This window comes from Mauremys reevesii, linkage group 15, assembly GCF_016161935.1.
Source record: "Mauremys reevesii isolate NIE-2019 linkage group 15, ASM1616193v1, whole genome shotgun sequence".
NCBI classification, from domain to species: domain Eukaryota; kingdom Metazoa; phylum Chordata; order Testudines; family Geoemydidae; genus Mauremys; species Mauremys reevesii.
The window spans coordinates 5671669-5696492 of NC_052637.1; the positions used below are offsets into that span (position 1 = coordinate 5671669).

Sequence of the window (24824 nt, forward strand, 5' to 3'; positions counted from 1 at the left end):
CTTCCCCCTGCTGCCGAAGAATCAAGGAGACTCTTTCCTATTCTCTCAGCAGTCCCTGAGACCTTGTCCTTTCCCTCTGGGGTCCCAGGATAAAACTCCCTCCTGCTGCAGGCAAATACTTTAACATGAGCTACACTGAAAAAAATCCTTACCACAGAGCAGGCCAACTAGAAGGTGTTCTATTTCCCCCACAGTCAAAACACTTTCCAAACCACATGGATCTTAGCTAGTGGTACAAGGAATCTGTTTTCACCCACCCCCACAATCTCTTCCATTTGGCCAGGCAACATACTGGCCTTTGGGACCACAGTCTGACTAACCAGAGAGACTTTGGGCCCCTGTATCCCTCTGCCCCAAGTATTCCCTGCCATTAGCATGCTCCATATCTAGTTCTGCAGAGGCTAGCCTCACAGAACCAGTATGATAGGTTTCAATTGCTTGTGGGGTTCCTGTGTTGAGGACAGCAGAACTAACATGAGCTATTGGTTGCCTGCTTCCTCCTAGCAGACGGCATTTATTCTTCAAGTGACCAGTGGAATTACACTGATAGCACCTTTACGGCTCTTCTGCTTTTACAGGAGATTTGGGATGTGGGTTAGAGGAATGTTTTTGGGTAAGAGAATGTTTAGGATCCCAAACTCCTCCTCTCTTCCCAGAGGCAAAATGGGATCCTCCCTTCCCACAAGTTTTAAAACCATCTTTCTGTGGCCTGCCCTCAATAGACGCCTGATTCTGTTCGAAGGCATCAGCTAAAAAAGCCATCTCATCCAGTCTTTACATCTTTGTCATATAGACACTGCTTTACATGAGCCTTACATACACTTAGGAAATGCTCTTGAGCAACAAGATCCAACATTCCCTCAAAACTTGCCACCTCTTTACCCCTCACCCATTTTCCCAACAAATCTTTCATTTTGTTTACATATTCCTCATTACTCATCCCAATATCCCTCTTAAGATTCATAAATGTAACTCTATATGTTTCAGGGGTAATTTGAAAATTTTGCAAAACAGTATCTTTAAATTTACAATAGTCTAAAGCATCTTCAATAGACATTCCATTGAATGCATTTCGAACTTTACCAGTTAATTTCGCAGTCAGGGTGGGAACTCTCTTATCAGAGATTTCATATATTACACACTGCATTTTGAAGGTAATCAGATATTCAGCAATATTGTTCTCACTGTATGCAGGACATAAGTGTTCCCACTTGTGGATTTTTGGAGAGATGAGCGTCGCTGGGGTTGGGGGGTTCTGGTACTACTTCTCTAACAGGTCCAGTTGGTGTTTTTGTGCTCTTTCTCTTTCTTCCCACGATTTTTCTTCCAAGGCCCTTCTGTGTGCAGGCTCCTCAATGGCTACCTCTGCCTCCATAGTTTCCCTGGCAGCAGCTGCTTCTTTGAGCATCATTTCTGCCTGCTACATTTTAAACTCGAGGTCCTTTGCCTTCTTCCACTTCCAGTCTGGCCAGCTCTAGTTCTGTAGCTGCCTTACTGATAGTCATTTTTCTGTGTTCTTGTGCTTATTTCCCTCAACCAAAATAAACCAACAGAAAATAACAAAACTGTGACCTCCTCCTGACTGTTCTTAGCCACTACACTTAAGACTCACTTAAAATCACAAATGTCAGTGCTTAAAGTGTGAACTTCACTTGGAGTAACAAGCCGTACATACACCCTGCTTGCTGCACCACTGTGACGTTCCCCTCTGGTATTATCCAGACCAGTGGTTTCCCCAGGAATTGAAATTAGGGGTCGGGTGTCAGGACCAATGAGATATATAAAAGAGATATGAATAAAGTAAATGTTTTGTTAGGATTATGCCAATTTAACATAAGAATAATGCAAGTTACACCAAAACACATAACAGGTCTACATTTCTAAAAAAAAATACATTAAAAAAAAAGTATTTAATTTAAATTGACTTTTGAAAAGTAAGCCATCATAGGGTAAGAGGAAAGTCCTCTAATGGATCAGTAACTGGTTAAAATATGGGAAACAAAGGGTAGGAATAAATTATCAGTTGTCAGAATGGAGAGAGATAAATAGCGGTATCCTTGAGGGGTCAGTACTGGGATCAGTGCTATTCAACATATTCATCTGGAAAAATGGGTAAACAGTGAGGTGGCAAAATTTGCAGATGATACAAAACTATTGAAGATAGTTAAGTCCCAGGCAGACTGCGAAGAGCTACAAAGGGATCTCACAAAACTGGGTGACTGGGCAACAAAATGGCAAATTAAATTCAATTTTGATAAATGCAAAGTAATGCACATTGGAAAGCAATCTCAACTATACATACAAAATGATGGCATCTGAATTAGCTGTTAACACTCAAGGAAGAGATCTTGGAGTCATTGTGGATAGTTCTCTGCAAACATCCACTCAATGTGCAGCAGCAGTCACAAAAGCAAACAATGTTGGGAATCATTAAGAAAGGGATAGATAATAAGACAGAAAATATCATATTGCCTCTATATAAATCCATGGTACGTGCACACCTTGAATAGTGTGTGCAGATCTGGTCACCCATCCTAAAAATATATATATTGGAATTGAAAAAGGTACAGAGATGGGCAACTAAAATGATGAGGGGTATGAAACAGGAGGAGAGATTAAAATGACTGGGAATTTTCAGCTTAGAAAAGAGACGACTAAGGGGGGATATGATAGAGGTCTATAAAATCTTGACTGGTGTGAAAAAAGTGAATAAGGAAATTTTATTTAATCCTTCACATAACACAAGAACTAGCAGTCACCCAATGAAATTAATAGGCAACAGGTTTTAAAAAAACAAAAGGAAGTACTTTTTCACACAATATAAAGTCAACCCGTGGAACTCTTTGCCAGGGGATGCTGTGAAGACCAAAACTATAACAGGATTATAAAAAGAACTAGATAAATTCCTGGAGAATAGGTTCATCAGTGGCTGTTAGCCAGGATGGGGAGGGCTGCAACACCATGCTCTGAGTGTCCCTAGCCTGTTTGCCAGAAGCTGGGAATGGGCAACAGGGGATGGTCACATGATGATTACTTGTTCTGTTCATTCCCTCTGAAGCACCTGGCCTTGACCACTGTTGGAAGACAGGGTACTGGGCTATATGGACCATTGGTCTGACCCAGTATGACCATTCTTATGTAAAAATTAATTATAATAATAAAAATGTTTAGTGCAGAAACTCCCCAACATAATGACCTCCCAAGATAGCAACAATGTGAGATAACAACCTTGGCAAATAATGCATTTTAAAAATCTTGGCCTACTAGGAAACATATTTATATAAGCTTCCATTCCCAGTCACAAATCTAGCATTCTGGAGCAAATTGACTAAAATATAGTCCAACAAACAAATGTTTATTTAACATGCCCTTACCGCACTCCACTCACCGGTGTTGTCTTTGGTCAGTGGAGACTCAGAGTTCAGAGGTGCTTTCACGTGAGTACACCTTCCAGGTGGGGGACAAGAAGGCACCTTGCTTGTTCCTCCAGCTGCTCACTGTTCGCTCTGGCCATGTCTGTTCATTGTGCCACCGTTCACTCCACCGCTCTGTTGCCAATGGCCCTGTGCAGTCACCTTCTGCTGCCACCTGCCACTGTGACCTCTGTGAGTTGGTCTCTTGAGGTTCCACCAGCTCTCAGTGATTTCAGCTGAGCTCTCAGTGTGGGAACCTCACTCGCTGCTAGTGCAGTCTGGGCTGTCTCTTACACAAAAACACTGTACCCACAGGAACACTGTCCCCACAACAGGGCTAAGCACTTAGACATGATTGTCAGTGATTTCAGCTGCAGTGGTCACCTAGTAGAACAAAAGACTCTCTATGGAGCCTAATCAGCTCTGTCTTTAAACAGCAGAGAGAGACAGGTCCCCACCCTCTCTCTTGATGCCTTCAAATCATCACAGGCTAAATATAGTTCTACTGCCCTTTACTCATACAATAAGAACAACATTTCATCCCCCCCTTCCCCCCCACATTCAAGTGGTTTGTAACCCAACCCCAGCCAAAATCTATCACTTGGACAACATAGCTCTGTTTGCTGGATACCTAGGTAGATTAGGTGTGAATGTAAATATAATGTGGCCCTGAAACCTTTCCCCCCAGCCCCAGCTCATCACTAGCTGTCAGGGAGAGCTCATTTAGACTTTGCTTACAAATCATCATTTGAAATTATTAGGTTGGCCAACATCACCGAAATGAATGCACTGACATCATAAAAAACAACAGCTGTATAAGGAAGCAAGGAAGCTAGTCTATGTTAATACTTTTCAAATCTATTCTACTTTTTCAGATATACATTTTATCATACACTGTATAAGCTTTTAAAGTGTGTATTAATGTTTCAGTTTAAATTCAGATTTCCCAACAGTCACTAAATTGGTATGTAACTAGCTCACAAAACTGGAGGGGGGGGGTTGGGGAAATTCATGGGGGGGTGTAGGGAAATCACTGATCCAGACCCTGATCTGCTAGCTCACGCCAATCCTTGACTCTGGGAGCCCGCCTGACCCTGCTCCGCTGTGAGAACCCCCACTCCTGCACTGTTCACGCACAGCCTCTAGCATGTAAGCTGCTCCTGGGATAGCGTAACTGAATGACACTAGCCAATATCTCCAGTCCCAGACACAACCCTAGGAACCTCCGTCTTGCAGTGTCCAGTTATGTCCAGTTCATCAATTTAACAAAGAAATTGTTATCCCAAGGAGAGTATCTGACACACTTCAGACCAAATGCCCCTGTGCCCTGCCCGCCCTCCATGGGCCACAGGGAGGAGACAGCACAGGTAGAATAAACAAACAGATTTATTAACTAAAAAGATAGAGATTGTTAAGTGATTACAAATCAAAACATAAGTCAGATTTGGTCAAATGAAATAAAAACAAAATGCATTCTAAGCTGATGTTAACCCTTTCAGTTCCCTAACAAACTTTGATGCTTCTCATCACAGGCTGGCTGGTTGCTCTTCAGCCAAGCTCTCTCCTTTGATCAGTACTTAGTCGCTTGGTGTAGTGTCTGTAGATGGAGGTGCAAGAGAGAGAGAGCATGGCAGATGTCTCTCCCTTTTATCATGTCCTTTCTCCCTGCTCCCCCTTCAGACTCAGGTGAGCATTACCTCATTGCAGTCCCAAACTGACCAAAGGAAGGGGGGTGACTCCCTTGATAGTCTAACAGAGACTTTTGTTACTGCCAAGGCCAGTGTCCTTTGTTCCTGTGAGGCTGGGCTGGGTTTGTCCCATACACCCCGATGAGGTGTGAACCACCCCTCTGCTCTTTGAGAGTTTTTTTCTGGGCTTATTTTAAGCCATGAGGATACAGTTTCAGCCTCATAACTACATACATGAAATTATAACCTATAACATTACTGTAACAACTACTATAACATCACTATAACAACCATGCTCAGTGCATCGTGAGCCTTCCAAAGACACTTGCCATGACAAACTGTAATTGGTTGGATACAACACAATTATTTTATAAAGATGAACATAGGGGTGTAGGGTGTTCCCCAGAGGTACAGAGCATCACAGTGTTGGACAGAACCCAGAGAAATTGTGATGAATTTCCTGGAGCAACTTTCTTGTCTTTGTACTCTAAACCTCACATGACAACAAAAATATCACCCTTTCGACTGATTTATAGCCAAGAAGAAAAGTTTCCTTATAAAGATTAACAAAATTTCATGTTATGTATCATTAAGTGCCAGGGTCTTAAATACAATTAAGTTAATTTGTGATGATTCGGTAAAGGAACACAACCCCCTCTCTATTTCTTTATCAAACTACATTTGTTGTGTCTTTATAACCAAGAACATGAAGAGCCCAGCAGTACATTGAAATCAACAGCAGACACTGACAGTACATTGCCTGCAAATAATATTTCTAAATAAAAATAAATTAAAAAATGGAGATTGTAGGAGAGATTTCTATCTGTAGGAAGAGAGCATTTGAGGCTGGGGACCATGTTTTGTTAATTGATGAGAGAAAAAGAAAGAAAGGGTCATATCTTGATTACTGTTTATATGTAGCAAGAAAGTTAAAAATCACATGAATTAATGCTGACAGAAGTTCAAATAATATTATATTGTGTGAGTTAACAAATATATTGCTTAACTAATTTGATCATTTTTTCATCTATTAATTGTCAAAGATGTAGTGCAGGAGGTGCGTGTATGTACCCTGCCTGCCAGAGAGAACCAGTCAAGGCAATAGAGAGAGGTGGGGAGGGAGAAAACAGCTACACATGTGTGAAGTTGTGATGTTTATGACACATGTACATTGTAACTGAACAACCCAATCTGACAATTTAATAGCTTATTTTAAGATAAATATTTTGAGTTTCTTGAAATTTCACAGTTGAAATACAAATGATGCTATTTAGAGAAGTTAAACTTCAATATAGAATTGAGGGAAGAATAAAAAAATGTAAATAATTCCATTTCTAAAATATGTTTAGATGCTTGTTTTTGAAATACTGTTGAAATGTAAATTAAACTATTCTTGTATTTACACCTTGTTACAATAATATTTTCTAAATTAGAATAAGCTTTTTCTTTTTCTTTTTTTTTAAGATTTCACAGGGGCAGAAAATTCTGACAGGAGTGAATGACCCCATCCCCCACCATCTGCTACCCCTGGGGTAGGGGATGGGGAAAGATGAGGGCTGGGGGTTCCCAGGTGAAAAGGGAAACTGGCAGCGTCCGGTCAGCACAGAAAGTCCAGTTGCTGCAGTAACTGGCCCCCACCACGGGGGGTGGGAAGAGTAGCAGGGCTGGGAGGGGCCAGTCTGTGCCATGAGGTCACTGTCAGGGACCGAGATTCCTTCCGGCCTGAGCTGGGACCGGGCAGATTATCAGGGGAGCCACATTTGTACCCCCAGCGTTGTGACCAGGACGGAAATAAGGGCGGAGCTTCCCGGAGAAGGTGCCAGTGAAAGTGAAGAGATGGGACCTGTCAGTCACATTGTAAAACGAGACCTCGCCCGCCTCATAGTCCAGGAAAATCCCCACCCGGCTGGGCCTGACGCTCACGGGGAGGGAGGTTGGGGGGGATGTGCTGGCCTTGTATCCCCCATCCCTCAGCCACAGGACCCAGTATCCATCCTCAGGTGTGGCTATGAACCATCCCTTCCTGCTCACAGATTCCCTACAAACCCCCAGAGCCCAGTCAGTCTTGTCTCCCACCTCCACCTCCCAGTAACGCCTCCCGCCCGCGAACCCCTCAGTGCCCAGGACAATGGGCATAGGATCAAATCTCTCAGGGTTGTTGGGCAGATCCTGGCATTTGTCTCCGAGTCTCACACGTTTCCGATCCTCAGACAGGACGAAGTTGGGATGAGCCGTGTCTGGATCCAGGGTCACGTCCACTGGGGAGAGAGTCACAGAGTCAGGGCCGGGGGCAGGGGCTGGTCACTGGGATCAAAGGGAAATTAACCTGCATCCCCGTTAATCAGTGGGGCGGGATGTTGCCTGAGGGGAGTCAGGGCCCCTCTGCCTGTGAGGAGACAATGAGGGGGAAGGGCAGGAGGAGCAGGGGTGGGGTGAGAAGGTATCTGGGGAGGCGGGGGAGGGGAGGTGACAGACTGATGCTGGGAGAGGAAAAGGGAGGGGGAGGTGACAGGAGCAGGGGAGGGAGGGACATAGGGGTGGGGCAGGCACAAGGGCTATGGGGTGATAAGGGAAGGGAGGGGAACCAGGAAGACAGGGGTGTGAAGGGAAGGGCAGGTTCCAGGGGGCTGCAGGGGATGGGGGGCACCAGGGCAGAAGAAGGGGATGGACTCCAGGGGTCACAGGGAAGCAAGGGATGGGGCAGGCACCAGGGGGCAGAGGGGTGTGAGGGAATGGGGAGCTCCAACGGGGCAGGGGAAATTCAGGGCAAGGTGAGCTGCCAGGGGGGTGAGATGAGGAGTGGGGAGGTGGAACCATGGGGGGGAGCGAATGAACAGGCACTGGTGCCAGAGGGGAAGAATGGGGGGTGTGGGAGCAGGTGAGCAGAAGGGGGGCAGAGAGAGGGGTGTGGAGAAGGGCAGGCCCTAGGGGGGCAGAGGCGTGTTCAGGGAGATGTGGGCACCAGGGGGGCAGAGGGAGGATGAAGGGAGGATGGGGCCTAGAGGTTAGGAGAGGGTGAGGGGAGGGGTGGAGCAGTGCTGAGGTGAGGGGAAGGGATGAGACCAGGGGACCCAAAGGGGGGCGAGGGAAGGGACTTGCACCAGGCAGGCAGAGGGGGCAAAGGAAACAGCAGGCACCAGGGAGGCAGATGGTGCCAGGGCAGAGCTGGGACTTGGGGCAGAGGAGGAGCTGGCACCAGGGGACTGGAGGGGTGGTGAGGGGTGCAGGTGTCACAGAGCCAGAGGGGGAGGGGAGGGGCAGGGGTGAGAAATAAGGAGAAGGTGGCATGGGTGATGGTGGCAGAGGGGCGAGAGGAGAGCAGGGTCAGTGGGGCAGAGGGTGGTGAGGGGCTGGGCACCAGGAAGGAAGGGGGCAAGGGGAGGGTCAGGTGTTGGGGGGCAGGAGGAGGGAAGGGGCAGGCAGCAGGAGGGTGCGGGGAGAAGGGAAAGGGCAGGTGCCAGGGGATTGAGGGGTTGAGCAGAAGGGCAGGCACAGGGAGGGCAGAGGAGGGGAGGGAGAAGCACCAGGGGGCAGAGAGGGGTGAGAGGCAGGGCAGGTGGGCAGAGGGAGGTGTTAGGAAGGGGATTGGGGAGAGGCAGGTGCCAGGGGGTCAGAGCGGGGCTAGAGGAGGGGTGGGCACAGGGGGACGAGGGAAGGGGCGGGTGCCAGGGGTCAGAGAGGGTGGGGAGAGGGGCAGGTGTCAGGAGGGCTGAGGGGAGTGAGAAGGGCGAAAGCCAGGACAGCAGAGGAGGGTGAGGGGTGGGGTGGGAGACATGGCACAGAGGAGGGAAAGGGGAGAGGTGGATTCCAGGACATAGCGGGGGTGTGAAGTGATGGGAGGGCTCCAGGGTGCAGAGGATGTTTAGGGGAGAGGGGCAGTTGCCAGCAGGGCAGGGGGAGAAGGGATGGGCTGTTCCAGCAGGGCAGAGATGGGTGGAGGGCAGGGGCATGTGCCAGGGAGGCAAAGTGGGAGTAGAGGGGCAGGGGCCCAGGGGAGCAGAAAGGGAGTGAGAAGAGATGGAGGGATGTTGGTGAGGGGTCAGAATAGACGCAGGGTCCAAGGTCCCTCACAGAGGTGGGGGAAGGGAAAGGGAGGGGCAGGAGCAAGATCGGGGAGGGAGAGGCTGGCGCCAGGGAATCTCTGTTGCTTTCGGGCCATGTGTGGTTGGTTTCTCACTCAGAGCAGGTTGGTGCTGTCCCCAAACACACTCAGGGTGCAGCCCTGCCCCAGGGGAGCAGCTGGGACCCTCCATGCTGGTGTGCTGCTTGCCAGGGGCTAGGATTCACGATGTGACGGAGAGACTGCCGAGACTCATCAAGTCCTCGGATCACTACCCCTTCCTGCTTCTCCACATGGGCACCAATGATACTGCCAAGAATGACCTTGAGCGTATCACTGCAGACTACGTGGCTCTGGGAAGATGGATAAAGGAGTTTGAGGCGCAAGTGGTGTTCTCGTCTATCCTCCCTGTGGCAGGAAAAGGCCAGGGTAGAGACCGTCGAATCGTGGAAATCAACGAATGGCTATGCAGATGGTGTCGGAGAGAAGGGTTTGGATTCTTTGACCATGGGATGGTGTTCCAAGAAGAAAGATTGCTAGGCAGAGACGGGCTCCACCTCACGAAGAGAGGGAAGAGCATCTTTGCAAGCAGGCTGGCTAACCTAGTGAGGAGGGCTTTAAACTAGGTTCACCAGGGGAAGGAGACCAAAGCCCCGAGGTAAGTGGGGAAGTGGGATACCAGGAGGAAGCGCAAGCAGGAAACTGCAAGAGGGGAGGACTCCTGTCTCAGACCGAGAAAGCAGGACAATCAGCGAGTTATCTTAAGTGCCTATACACAAATGCAAGAAGCCTGGGGAACAAGCAGGGAGAACTAGAAGTCCTGGCACAGTCAAGGAATTATGATGTAATTGGAATAACTGAGACTTGGTGGGATAACTCACATGATTGGAGCACTGTCATGGATGGATATAAACTGTTCAGGAAGGACAGGCAGGGCAGAAAAGGTGGGGGAGTTGCGTTGTATGTAAGAGAGCAGTATGACTGCTCAGAGCTCCAGTATGAAACTGCAGAAAAACCTGAGAGTCTCTGGATTAAATTTAGAAGTGTGAGCAAGCAGAGTGTTGTTGTGGTGGGAGTCTGCTATAGACCACAAGACCAGGGGGATGAGGTGGACGAGGCTTTCTTCCAGCAACTAACAGAAGTTGCTAGATCACAGGCCCTGGTTCTCATGGGTGACTTTAATCACCCCGATATCTGCTGGGAGAGCAATACAGCAGTGCACAGGCAATCCAGGAAGTTTCTGGAAAGTGTAGGGGACAATTTCCTGGTGCAAGTGCTGGAGGAACCAACTAGGGGAAAAGCTCTTCTTGACCTGCTGCTCACAAACAGGGAAGAAATAGTAGAGGAAGCAATAGTGGATGGGAACCTGGGAGGCAGTGACCATGAGATGGTCGAGTTCAGGATCCTGACACAAGGAAGAAAGGAGAGCAGTAGAACAGAGACCCTGGACTTCAGAAAAGCAGACTTCGACTCCCTCAGGGAACTGATGGGCAAGGTCCCCTGGGAGAATAACATGACGGGGAAAGGAGTCGAGGGAAGCTGGCTGTATTTTAAAGAAACCTTATTGAGGTTGCAGGAACAAACCATCCCGATGTGTAGGAAGAAAAGTAAATATAGCAGGTGACCAGCTTGGCTCAACAGTGAAATCCTTGCTCGTCTTAAACACAAAAAAACAGCTTACAAGAAGTGGAAGATTGGACAAATAACCAGGGAGGAGTATAAAAGTATTGCTCAGGCATGCAGGAGTGAAATTAGGAAGGCCAAATCATGCTTGCAGTTGCAGCTAGGAGATGTTAGGAGTAACAAGAAGGGTTTCTTCAGATATGTTAGCAACAAGAAGAAAGTCAAGGAAAGTGTGGACCCCTTGCTGAATGAGGGAGGGAACCTAGTGACAGAGGATGTGGAGAAAGCTAGTGTACTCAATGCTTTTTTTGCCTCTGTCTTCACAGACAAGGTCAGCTCCCAGACAGCTGCACTCTGCAGCACAGTATGGGGAGGAGGTGACCAGCTCTCTGTGGGGAAAGAAGTAGTTCGGGACTATTTAGAAAAGCTGGACGAGCACAAGTCCATGGGGCCGGATGCGCTGCATCCGAGGGTGCTAAAGGAGTTGGCCGATGAGATTGCAGAGCTATTGGCCATTATCTTTGAAAAATCATGGCGATCGGGGAAGGTCCCGGATGACTGGAAAAAGGCTAATGTAGTGCCCATCTTTAAAAAAGGGAAGAAGGAAGATCCAGGGAACTACAGGCCAGTCAGTCTCACCTCAGTCCCTGGAAAAATCATGGAACAGGTCCTCAAGGAATCAATTCTGAACCACTTAAAGGAGGGGAAAGTGATCAGGAACAGTCAGCATGGATTCACCAAGGGCAAGTCATGCCTGACTAACCTAATTGCCTTCTATGATGAGATAACCGGCTCTGTGGATGAGGGAAAAGCAGTGGATGTGCTATTTCTGGACTTTAGCAAAGCTTTTGATACAGTCTCCCACAGTATTCTTGCCAGCAAGTTAAAGAAGTATGGGCTGGATGAATGGACGGTAAGGTGGATAGAAAACTGGCTAGATGGTCGGGCTCAACGGGTAGTGATCAATGGTTCCATGTCTAGTTGGCAGCCGGTATCAAGTGGGGTGCCCCAAGGGTCGGTGCTGGGGCCGGTTTTATTCAATATCTTCATTAACGATCTGGAGGATGGTGTGGACTGCACCCTTAGCAAGTTTGCAGATGACACTAAACTGGGAGGAGTGGTTGATACGCCGGAGGCTAGGGATAGGATACAGAGGGACCTAGACAAATTAGATGATTGGGCCAAAAGAAATATGATGAGGTTCAACAAGGACAAGTGCAGAGTCCTGCACTTAGGACGGAAGAACCCCATGCACTGCTACAGACTAGGGACCGAATGGCTGGGCAGCAGTTCTGCAGAAAAGGACCTAGGGGTTATGGTGGACGAAAAGCTGAATATGAGTCAACAGTGTGCCCTTGTTGCCAAGAAGGCTAATGGCATTTTGGGTTGTATAAGTAGGGGCATTTCCAGCAGATCAAGGGATGTGATCATCCCCCTCTACTCAGCACTGGTGAGGCCTCATTTGGAGTACTGTGTCCAGTTTTGGGCCCCACACTACAAGAAGGACGTGGATAAATTGGAAAGAGTCCAGCGGAGGGCAACAAAAATGATTAGGGGGCTGGAACACATGACTTATGAGGAGAGGCTGAGGGAACTGGGATTGTTTAGCCTGCAGAAGAGAAGAATGAGGGGGGATTTGATAGCTGCTTTCAACTACCTGAAAGGGGGTTCCAAAGAGGATGGATCTAGACTGTTCTCAGTGGTAGAAGATGACAGAACAAGGAGTAATTGTCTCAAGTTGCAGAGGGGGAGGTTTAGGTTGGATATTAAGAAAAACTTTTTCACTAGTAGGGTGGTGAAGAACTGGAATGGGTTACCTAGGGAGGTGGTGGAATCTCCTTCCTTAGAGGTTTTTAAGGTCAGGCTTGACAAAGCCCTGGCTGGGATGATTTAGTTGGGTTTGGTCCTGCTTTGAGCAGGGGGTTGGACTAGATGACCTCCTGAGGTCCCTTCCAACCCTGAGATTCTATGATTCTATGATCTCAGAGCCCCAGGAGCTCAGGTGTCTCCATCCAACGACTGTGCCAGCCACCCCCCTCGCTCCCATTAACCAGCCCTGGGACAGACCCACTGGGGACTTTCACACCCAGACTCTGGAGACACTTTGGGTCCTTCTACACAGCCTGCAGCAGCAAATCTTGGAACAGGGTGGACAGATTCAGGCTTGCGGGGCTCCCTTTTTGGAATTAAAAATAGCCGCATAGATTTTCAGGTTCTGGCTGGAGCTCAGGCTCTGAAGCCCAGGGTGGAGCCAGGTCTGCCCCTCACAGTGCAAGAGGGGACATTATCTGTGTCCACATCCCCTTCACCCCCTTCCTGGGATGGGGAACAGGAGCCCCAGGGCCGTTCCCTTCACCCCCAGGGCAGGGGAGTGAGAGCCCTCAGCCTCCTGGGCAGTGAGGCCTCCCTGCACAGGTTCCTGGGTGAGCGTGAAAGTGTCTCCACACAGAGAGCTCTGCACACCCGGCAAATACACAGATGTGCCCGTGGATCAGGATCCGGGATGGTGCTCTGCCCAGGAGTGATGGAAGCTCCCTAAAAGTAGAGGGGTCACCCACTCATGCCAGCCCTTCTCCCCGAGCTCCTGTCCCCACACCTCTGAACCCTCGCTCTCACACTGCCCCTCCTTCCTGAGCCCCTGCCTCCACACCAACTCTTCCCCACACCCTGACCCCCTGGTCTCTCCTCTCGGCCCCCTCCCCCATCCTCGCTCACTCTTACAGCTGGTAAAAAGTGGGAGGGAATAGCCCTCCCATTGGTAAAAGTGATGGGGCCGTGGCCCCCTGGACCCCTCTTCCAGTGCCCCTTACTCACTCCCCAACCCCAGTAGGAGAGGACCCTTGGGGCAGTGTCAGTGAGTTCGGTGCTGGGGATACGAATTGGGTTTTACACCCCAGCTGCTGGAGCTCTATGTATTGAGGGTATAAGGAGATAGAGGCTGTGTCAGCCCCCGACTGTCCTGCCAACATGGCTCAGCCCTGACATCTACCAGAGCCTTGCCCTGGGGAGGAATCGTCCCTGCGGCCCGTTCAGGCCTTGGCCTCCCTGCGGATGTGGCTGGTGAGGCTGCTGTGAATGTGAGTTATGATGTGAGCTCCTGTCCACTGGGAACTGGACTCTGAGGCTGGGCTGAGATCGGGGACTGGGGTGTGAAAGGTCCCATCTGCCCTCACTGCCCCCCTGAGCCAGCCCAGCGCCGCCAGCCATTCAGTGCAATAACAGCGATGCTCAGGCTTGGTGACACAGCCAGTGCCCCAGCGGGCAGGGCGAGGGCCTGTCCAAGGAGCAATGGGCACAATCTGCAGCAAGGGAGGTTGAGGCTGGAGATAAGGAAACACTTTCTAATTCTCAGCGCAGTGAAGTTCTGGACCAGGCTCCAGGGGAGATTGTGGGATCCCTGTCACTGGAGGTTTGTAAGAACAGGTTGGACAAATCCCTGCCAGGGATAGTCTAGTCCCTGACCTAGCGTGGGGGCTCGACTAGGTGACCTCTCGAGGGCCCTTCCAGCCCTGCATTGCTCTAGTTCCAGGTTACAGCAGTTCTGGGACTGGGCCCAGGGCCCTGGGGGCTCTAAGCCTGGTGAGTGGCACATGACAGAGTTAACACTGTTAGTGACCATGGCAGCTGGCAGCTCGGGGTCCCTGCCAGGGGCCTGGGCTGGCATGTGGCTGCCTGTACCTGGCTCAGCAGGGTGTTACTGCACCATGTGGACAGGATCTAGGCTTGGCACCTGTCCATAGGGTTGCCAGGCGTCTGTTTTTTATTGGAACGCCTGGTCGAAAAGGGACCCTGGCGGCTCCGGTTGGCACCACCGACTGGGACATTAAAAGTCTGGTTAGTGGCGCAGTGGGGGCCCGGGGCTAAGGCAGGCTCCCTGCCTGCCTAGGTCGGTGCAGCTCCTGGAAGCGGCCACCAATTTACTTCCCTGGAGTTTGAAACTTTTCTAGCAGAACATAACCAAGTGTCAGCCATGGTCAAGCCTCCCTTTGAATACAGGTTGGCTCTGGGGGTGGGGGAAATGTATCAAGAGGGCTGGTCCTTTTAGGGGAGTCAGGGACCAGACTACCTGTGACAGGCGCCTGTAAGGGAGAATGGGACAACCCAGACCAACCTGAAGTAATGAAATCCCTAGGTGGCTAGTTGGCAGCGAAACAGCTAATGAAGCTGATAAAGGGTAACCAGGGCTCAGCTGAAGGGATCCTAGAGACAGGAAGCTGCTGAGGAGAGGAGCTCCCAGGAGAGCTCACCAGAGCAAGGAGCCTGGAAGGGGCTATAAGCAGTGCTCCCCAAACTGTGGGTTGTGCCCCCCTAGAGGGTGTGGAGGAACATTTGGGGGGCCTGACAGGGCCTGGACCAGCCCCCATGGTGGCGGGAAGGGAATTTCACCCAGCCCTGCTCTGCCCCCAGCTCCACTGCAGCCCCACCCTCAGCCCCAGCTGCATCTCCGGCCCCGACTTCAGCCACCCACTCCCGGCCCTGTTCCAGGCTGAGAACCCAGCTGCAGCCCCAGCCCCAGACATGGTTCCACCCCCGGCCGAAGCCCCCAGCTCCTGGCCCCAACTGCGGGTCCACTCCCAGCCATGTCCCCCAGCTTCTGCCCCCAACTGGAGCCCCGTTCCTGGCCCAGCTCCTGACAGCAGCTCCCAGGGTGGGGGCGCAAACCAGGTAAGGGAGAACTTGATCAAAAAAGTTTTGGGACCACTGTCCTAGGCAGAGGAGCTCCCCTAAGGGGGAGGAGCTTCCAGAGATGACAATGACAGCAGCAGCTGTAGCAGGACAGAACCCTGGAGAGCTGCCCCCAGCTGGAGAAAGTGGATGCAGAGAATAAAGGCACAGTCTGAAATGACCCAGCTCCAGGAGGGAGGGCTGGAGTCATCTGATTCCAGCTCCGGGAGGGACTGAGGGCTCCTGACTTGAGGACAGTGAGGAGCTGCAGTGAGAGCTGGAGGCTGGAGTAGAGTGAGGGAAAAGATTTTATTTCGGGGTTTACTTGGACTCAGAGCGGACACTAGGAGGAGACTTTTCTCTCAAATCTTTTGGACTGTGAGGCGTAATTTAAGGAGTGCTGAAGAGAATAAACTGAGGCAAGATGCTTCCCAAGATACCAGCCTCAGCCATTTCAGGGTATCAATAACACTCACTGCCCAGCCCCTAAGGGCTGCGTGACAGTGCAGGGCCTTCCCCATTGCACACGGGGATCCTGGGGCTCAGGGAGCCCTGGTTACTCTGCCCCACACATTTACCCAGAGACTCCCCTGAGCTGCTGGACCCGGGTCCCTGGGGTCAGAGCACAGGCAGTCGAGTGGCACTGACAGGTCGGGGCTGCTGGGGTGGGGGGAAGGAAAGGGTTAATCCCAGCACGGTGGCACTTTCCTGCCCAGCCCTGGCTGGTCTCTGCCCTCTGGGTGCAGCTCAGGGCGTGTGTCTCTGAGCAGGTCCCTGCCCACTCACCGGCCATTTGCCCCAGACACAGAGAACCCAGGTGCCGAGGGAAGGAGCAGCCCCAGCAGCGCCGCATTGACCCTGGCACGTGCTGAGCCTGCGAGCGCAGCAGCGGAGGCAGCAGCAGAGAGAGGGGCTCAGCCATTGAGAGCAGCAGCGTCCCCACCCGCAGGGGAGGGGTCAGCACTGGGACAACAGGCCGGGCTGGGTCAGGGGCTGGGAGCTCTGGCAGCGAGTGCGGTGCCAGCACCAACGGCCCTGCTGGAGACCCTGGGCCTGGCCAGCCTGGAGCAGCCAGCGAGTGACTCAGGGCCTGGGACCCTGCCTGGGACGGGGCTTCTGGGGGGCTGACAGGAGGCTCCCCAGGGGCTGGTGATCCCCTAGAACGAGGCACTGAGGTGACTGGCTCAGGATCCCGACAGGCTCAGGGGCCAGGGGTGTGGAATGGCCCAGACTCCAGCCGGGTTCAGGGCCCAGTGGGCACAGACTGTGCTGGGCTGGGAGCAGTGAACGGGGATGGGAGCAGGAATGTGCTGGCTCCAGCCCGTCACAGAGAGGAAGCTGCTTCCCCCACAGCCTGGGGTTCCTGCTCCCCGGAGCCCTGAGATCCTGGCCCTGCAGCCGGCACCGACTGCGCAGCCTCCACCAGCCGGGACAGACACACCCAGCTTGGCCCCTTCCACTGCCCCTGCTGGGTGTGGGGGGAAGGAGAGGAGCGGGCGGGGGGGTTGGAGGAATGGGCCAGTTCAACAATCACAGACGGAGCTTACTGAACCTTCCCACCCTCCTCTCCTCTGCCTTAGGTTCTTCTCTGTCCCTCCTCACTGTCAGGTTTCTGCATTTGCCCCCAGTCTCCGCGCTGGGGTTGTGGGATGGAGGCAGCTCACGCTCAGCCATTGTGACAGGGTCACACTCTTGTGAGTGAGTCTCACTCACTGAGCAGCAAACCACTGACCCAACCTCACACTGGGCTGTGCTCAGAGCAGACGAGGGGCCCGTAGGATTCAGCTTGTTATACCAGTAACATACGGCCCAGGTCAGACCATAGCAGCCAGACCGGCCCCTCCTCCAGCTCAGAAAGCTGGGCCAGCCTTGGCTAATGGGGGCTGGGGCACTGCTGAGCAATGGCCACACAACGCAGCCCTCACATGTCCCAGGAGAGAGGCACAGACACGTCATCCGTTACCCATCTGTGCAGCTCCCAGCACGATGGGCCCAGTCCAGGCCTCACAGCACCTGGCTCAGGGACACCCAGTAACTGAGCCATGGAGGGGTCAGGATGTCAGAGTGACGGGGCCTGGTCAGACACCTGGGCAAGTACCAGCAGGTGGCTGTAAGTAGCAGGCAAACTGCCCAGCACTCAGCGCATCAGCCTCCAGCAATCACAGCTCCAAGCCTGTCAGCTGGGTCCATGTGTGTCCTGGGGTCCAGGCTCTGTCCAGATCCCCAGGCACAACACAGCTGAATGTTCCAGTAGAATCCACTCACCTACGAATCTCTTCAGTGCTTTCCCCACGTCAAGGGAAATTTTATACACGTACTTCAGGTCAGTAGAAACAGCTTCTGGTTCCTGGAGTTTCATATTCTTACTCCTACGAAGAAAACGTCCCATCATCCCAGAACCGCCACCACGAATATAAGAGCAATGAACATAGGAAACACACCTGCTCAAGGTGCTTTTCACATCCTGAAAGGAAAAAAAGAGAATCAATGTTCTGTATTAACACAATGTGCATAAAACTGTGTGAGTTTCACTCTGGGTATCAAACTTTTATCTAGAAAACAGATCAACACTCCCAGGCTTCACTCCTTTGTGGTAAAATCTCGTACACTATTTTGCATTAACACTTCTTTCATTTATGTAGGTGAGACAGGAATTTAGCTAAAGGATTCTCCCTTCTAGGGACCCAACCCATCACTATCTGTGTTTATTGCCTGAGTTGGGTCCAATGTTCTGGAGTCAGAGCAGGGATGGGTTCAGCTCAGTATCATTCTTGTATCATCCATTTAATCTCCCATGGCCTCACTGGGTCTCCATGAGGAGAAATCCCCTCCAACATGAACTGGGATATTTTGGAACTGGTGGAGCCCTTAGCCTGATGTTCTGTTGGTCAGTAAACCACAGAACACATTTACTCTAATTGTTCGGATCCAGACCCAGGGATCTGAGCAGGGCCGCCCAGAGGATTCAGGGGGCCTGGGGCAAGGCAATTTCAGGGGCCCCTTCCATAAAAAAAATTGCAATACTATACAATACTATATTCTCGTGGGGGCCCCTGCGGGGACCAGCACAAATTGCCCCACTTGCTCCCCCCGACAGGCGGCCCTGGGAAAAATAAACCTTCTGCATCGCGGCACAAACCAAGTTTTGAGAAAACTTTTTTACAAGGTATCACTGGTTCTCAGCATCAGCTAGTGCTAAAAAGCACTAAAGCTCATTAAAAGGGGTGGACAAATATTTTCCATCAAAACTTTTTCTGGATTGAAAACTAGGGGTTTTTAAAAAGCAGAAAAAAATCATGGACAATGTCTGCTTTCCTTCAAAATTTGTTGTGGTTTTTTTAATTGAAAAGCTGAAATTAGTCTGCCAAAACCTGAACATGGTTTGAGGTTTCAGAAGTGTGTGGCCAAATATTTGTTGCTTGCTGTGTTTGATTGCTTAAAGAAACAATAAAAAAAATCTGCTTAAAAAAAATCCAAAACTTTTGAACCACCTCAGCTTGTGACCAAACGCCTGAGCCCATCCAATCAGAGATTTTTCCAGGTTTCTGATACTCTGCTGCCTTCCTTGACTCATATCTGTCTCCCTAACTTTGGGTTCATTTAGGTTAGAACATAAGAACAGCAATACTGGGTCAAACCAAAGGTCCATCCAGCCCAGTAGCCTGTCTACCGACAATGGACAATGCCAAGTTCCCCAGAGGGAGTAAACCTAACAGGTAACAATCAAGTGATCTCTCTCCTGCCATCCATCTCCACCCTCTGACAAACAGAGGCTAGGGACACCGTTCCTTACCCATCCTGGCTAATAGCCATTAATGGACTTAACCTCCATGCATTTATCTGTTTCCTAGAGACTGGCTCCATGAGGTCCCTCACAAACTGGATACGGTTACTGGGGGTTTGTCTTTAGTATAGCTTATGTATATACTCCACCAACTGAGCATTTGAGGTTGTTCCAGAATCTGGGGTGAGCCTATGTTGTGAAAAACTTAAATGCTCAAAATAGCACATGCATGTGAATGGACACAGGGTGCTAAAATTAAATTAACTCAGGGGTTCTCAAAATGGGGGTCAGGACCCCTCAGGGGGTCACGAGGTTATTACTGGGGGTCGCGAGCTGTCAGCCTCCACCTCAAACCCCGCTTTGCCTCCAGCATTTATGATAGTGTTAAATATATAAAAAAGTGTGTTTAATTTATAAGGTGGAGGGTCCGCACTCAGAGGTTTGCTATGTGAAAGGGGTAACCGGTATAAAAGTTTGAGAACCACTGAAATAACCGCTCTGGAGTCTCAGGGAATGTAGGGGAGGGAGGGTCTCCCTTGGCAGGGTTGCGAAGGAGGTAGGTGGTGTACAATATTGCTCTTCTCATGTGATCCCTCCCCCAGTGGCTAATTTTAAATGAAGCTACCCTCCCCTGACATGAATCTCCCTATGGCACTGAAATTAAATATAGGCTATAATTTGGCACTTGAGAAGTGAAAGGGATGGTAGCCCTAATGGAAAAGCTAACAGCTTGGCTCTTCTGCAAGCCTCAAATTGCTGAATGAGCTTTAGGGTAGGGAAGGCTGTGCCTCCCAAACAGCCTGGCCCTGCCCCGTATCCGACCCCCACCCACTTCCTGCTCCCCGACTGCCCCCCCCCCAGAATCCCTGACTCATCCTGCTCCTTGCCCCCTCACCATCCCCCAGAGACCCAGCCAACCACCACCCTGGGACCTGTGCCCTGACTGCCCTGTCCCCTATCCACCCCCTGCTGAGTCCTGACAGACCCCGGAACGCCCACAAACTAACCCCCACCCCCTTCCCCCTCCCCTGACCACTCCCCACAACCTCTGCCCCCTCCCTGTCCCCGGGACTCCCTGCCCCCACCCCGGCCCCTCACCTGGAGCCTCAGCGCATCCAGGAGCTTCGCTCAACAGCGGCACAACATGGCTCTGGCGGGGCCTGAACCCCGCCCCGCTCAGAGCCGCGTGGCCAGGGGGCGGGGCTGCGAGCTCCCGGCCGAGCAGAGGGAACTCAGGCCCCGCTGGAGCTCACAGCCCTGCCCCCTGACCATGCGGCTCGGAGCCGGGCGGAGCTCAGGGGCCCCGCCGGAGCCACGCTGGGCAGCTGTCCAGGGACGCTGCTGGATTCGCTGAGGCTCCGGGAGAGGGGCGGAGACGGGGTCGGGCTGGGGCGGGAGCCTCGGCCGTTCTCGTGGGGGCCCTTGCGGAGCCTGGGGCCTGGGGCAAATTGCCCCACTTGCCCACCTCTCTGGGCGGCCCTGGATCTGAGTTCTAATTCTGGATGGGTGGAGAATTTTGATGCTGTCTCACCTTTAGCAGCTCAACAACTGGTTGCTGACACTTCTCCTCGATCTCTGTGATCAGCTGCTGCAGAGAGGAGCTTTGCTGGGAGAGTTTGGTTACATTTTCCTGTAGTCTCTGCAGAGTCTTCCTCTCCTCCTCCTCCAGGCTCTGCAGAAGCAGCTGCTCCTCCTCTCTCAGCAGTGTGTGCAGTTTGTTAAATTCACCTGCAATCATCTCTCTCTTGTTCTTCACTTTCCCCTGGAGATAGAAAAATAGGAAAGGCAGAGAGAAAATGTGAGCCAGATGTTGAGTTAAACAGACTGGGCCTCTATCCATGAAGCAGGGAATGTTAAATCACTATCAGGTTTGTAAGGATATTTACTTTGAGAAACATACCACAAAGGGTTTGTTTAAGTTCAATATTAATAAGGCCAGTTTGGTAGCAGGGTTGTCTAGGGTGCTTTGTAAAGCCGCAGTATGTTCTTGCAGGTGGCATGGGATGGACACAAGGGAGTGGGGCACACATGGGTGTTGGGAACTCAGGGTATTGTCAGAGCTGGCTTTGGACTCACCCAGCCTGCCTGAGCACCCCATGCCCATGTGTCCAGTGACCAGCCAGTGTCTTCCTCACACATCCCACACTCTCTGTGGGGATTTCACTGTGAAAGGCAAGTGAACTGGCACAGACATTGTGTCCCATGGGTTCATCACCTGGCTACAGACAAGCACAGGTAAGGTCCCAGTAACAGTAGCAGGTGACTTGGATGAAGTGGCCACATGATGGCAGCAGAGGTTGTGAAGTGGTAAAGCTCTGCCTGGCTTTACACTGACCCGCCCCTGGCTCTGCTGACTCAGGGGGTGTCCACACTGCAATGGAGGAGTGAAGGCAGCAGGTGAAGACACACTCCAGCTTGCTCGGGTGTTGGTAGCAGTGAAGCCACAGCAGCAGGGGCTGTACAAGCCCACCCAGCCTCCTGGGTAATGACTCAGTGACTAGCCTGCAGCTACTTGTTGGTGCCATTTAAACGCACCCTGGGGGCAGACTTTGCAAAGAGCTCAGCACCCACAACTGGGTTTGATGTTCAGAAGAGCTCAGCTCCCAGCCCGGCCCCAGCCCAGGCAGCTGAGTGATTTTGAACCTCACCCATGGGGTAAATCCTCCCCCCAGCTCTAGTGTCCGGCCCAGGCACTGGGCAGATGCACTGCGGGGACTGTGGGGGAGGAGATGGGGGAGGATGGAGAAGGAACAATCCCTGTGTCCTCCAGGCTGCAGACACACTGTGGAGCTATTTCATGGAGGCCCCTGAATCCCACTGGCTGCAGCAGCTTCTACACCAGCCCCACCTGCAGGAGGGAAACAGGGTCCATGTGATAGTGAAAACACTGCACCCACTATTGAGAATTTGCCCCTATCAGAGAGCACTGGGGTGAGTTTGCACCACCTCACTAGGGCCAGGAACTGCCCCTCCTCTGCCACGTACAGGAGCTGCTGTGCTGAGACCCCCACCAGAGACACAGCCTGATCCTGCTGGCACCAAGCCTCTGTCATGGGGCAAGCAACCAGAGCAGGTTCATACCCTCGTCCTGGAGCTTCACAGCTCCTTCATCCTTGGGAGAGTTGCAGGGGGAAGGGCTCAGGGAGAGAGAAACCCGGACACCCACCTGCCACTCTGTGGTTTTCTTCTTCTCTTTAGACGTCAGCACCAGGGCTTCCTCCAGCTCCTTCCTCAGAGGGCCCAGGGCTCCCTGGAGTTTCTCCTGCAGGGACATTGTGTGCAATAAACAGCCATTAGTCTGCCTGTCTGATGGGTGGAGAGTATCATAGAATATCAGGGTTGGAAGGGACCTCAGGAGGTCATTGAGTCCAACCCCCTGCTCAAAGCAGGACCAATCCCCAACTAAATCATCCCAGCCAGGACTTTGTCAAGCCTGACCTTAAAAACCTCTAAGGAAGGAGATTCCACCACCTTCCTAGGTAACCCATTCCAATGCTTCACCACCCTTCTAGTTAATTTTTTTCCCTAATATCCAACCTAAACCTCCCCCAGTGCAACCTGAGACCATTACTCCGTGTTCTGTCATCTGCTACCACTGAGAACAGTCTAGATCCATCCTCTTTGGAACCCCCTTTCAGGTAGTTGAAAGCAACTATCAAATCCCCCCTCATTCTTCTCTTCTGCAGACTAAATAATCCCAGTTCCCTGAGCCTCTCCTCATAAGTCATGTGCTCCAGCTCTCTAATCATTTTTGTTGCCCTCCGCTGGATTCTTTCCACATCCTTCTTGTAGTGTGGGGCCCAAAACTGGACACAGTACTCCAGATGAGGCTTCACCAATGCCAAATAGAGGGGAATGATCACATCCCTCAATCTGCTGGCAATGCTCCTACTTATACAGCCCAAAATGTCGTTAGCCTTCATGGCAACAAGGGCACACGGTTGACTCATATCCAGCTTCTCATCCACCGTAACACTTAGGTCCTTTTTTGCAGGACTGCTGCTTAGCCACTCGGTCCCTAGTCTGTAGCAGTGCATGGGATTCTTCCATCCTAAATGCAGGACTCTGCACTTGTCCTTGTTGAACCTCATCAAGTTTCTTTTGGCCCAATCCTCTAATTTGTCTAGGTCCCTCTGTATCCTATCCCTACCCTCCAGCATATCTACCACTCCTCTCAGTTTAGTGTTATCAGCAAACTTGCGGAGGGTGCAGTCCACGCCATCCTCCAGATCATTAATGAAGATATTGAACAAAACCGGCCAAGGACCCACTCTTGGGGCACTCCGCTTGAAACCGGCTGCCAACTAGACATGGAGCCATTGATCACTGCCCATTGAGCCCGATGATCTAGCCAGCTTTCTATCCACTGTGACCAGGGCCGGCTCCAGGCACCAGCCTACCAAGCACGTGCTTGGGGCAGCACCTTGGGAGGGGGCGGCAATCGGGGTTTGGTTTTGTTATTTTTGGTTTGGTCAGGCAGTGCCGGGGCGGGCGGGGACTTGGGCGGCGTGATGTGACACGGCGCGGGGGGGGCGGGGACTTGGGCGGTGCGACGTGACGCTCAGGGAGGGGCAGGGCAGCGCTCTTTTTTTTTGCTTGGGGTGGCAAAAATGTTATTGTCGGCCCTGACTGTGACAAAGTTCCTCCTCTACCTTGGTGGGTCCTGTGCTTATCTGGCAGATTTGCTCACCTCAGTGATCTTCCCCACAGTCTGGGTCAACTCCTCCTGTGTCTGATCAGGAGTTGGGAAGTTTGGGGGGAACCCGGGTTCCAGCCTAGGGCCCTGTGGATTTCAGCTGTCTATAGTGCCTCCTGTAACAGCTGCATGACAGCTACAACTCCCTGGGCTACTTCCCCATGGCCTCCTCCAAACACTTTCTTTATCCTCACCACAGGACCTTCCTCCTGGTGTCTGATAACGCTTGTACTCCTTAGTCCTCCAGCAGCAGCACACCCTCTCATTCTCAACTCCTGGTGCCTCTTGCTCCCAGCTCCTCACACTCACTTCCTCTCCTCTGGCTCCCCCATCCCTGACTGGAGTGAGCTCCTTTTTAAACCCAGGTGCCCTGATTAGCCTGCCTTGATTGGCTGCAGGTGTTCTAATCAGCGTGTCTGCCTTAATTGGTTCTAGCAGGTTCCTGATTACTCTCGTGCAACCCCTGCTCTGGTCACTCAGGGAACAGAAAACTACTCATCCAGTGACCAGTTTATTTGCCCTCTACCAGACTCCTGTACCCCACTGGCCTGGCTCTTTCACACCACCTTATAGTCTATTCATCCAGCCCATGATTCTTTAACTTGCTGGCAGGAATACTGTGGGAGACTGTATCAAAAGCTTTGCTAAAGTCAAGGAATAACACATCCAGTGCTTTCCCCTCATCCACAGAGCCAGTTATCTCCTCATAGAAGGCAATTAGGTTAGTCAGGCATGACTTGCCCTTGGTGAATCCATGCTGACTGTTCCTGATCACTCTCCTCTCCTCAAAGTGCTTCAAAATTGATTCCTTGAGAACCTGCTCCATGATTTTTCCAGGGACTGAGGTGAGGCTGACTGGCTTGTAGTTCCCCAGATCCTCCTTCTTCCCTTTTTT

The 24824-nt window shown here is 51.5% G+C and overlaps 1 protein-coding gene across 1 annotated transcript in view; it reads right to left on the bottom strand.

Annotated features, from left to right (window-relative positions):
- LOC120383934 (E3 ubiquitin-protein ligase TRIM39-like) overlaps positions 1-24824 on the bottom strand; it is a 109279-nt gene that overhangs the window by 76505 nt on the left and 7950 nt on the right. The window contains exons 2-3 of the mRNA XM_039502261.1: positions 22400-22495; positions 20765-20995 (exon numbers count right to left, since the gene is read on the bottom strand). Coding sequence (XP_039358195.1) covers positions 20765-20995; positions 22400-22495 — 327 coding nt within the window. The remainder of the gene's footprint in view (positions 1-20764; positions 20996-22399; positions 22496-24824) is intronic.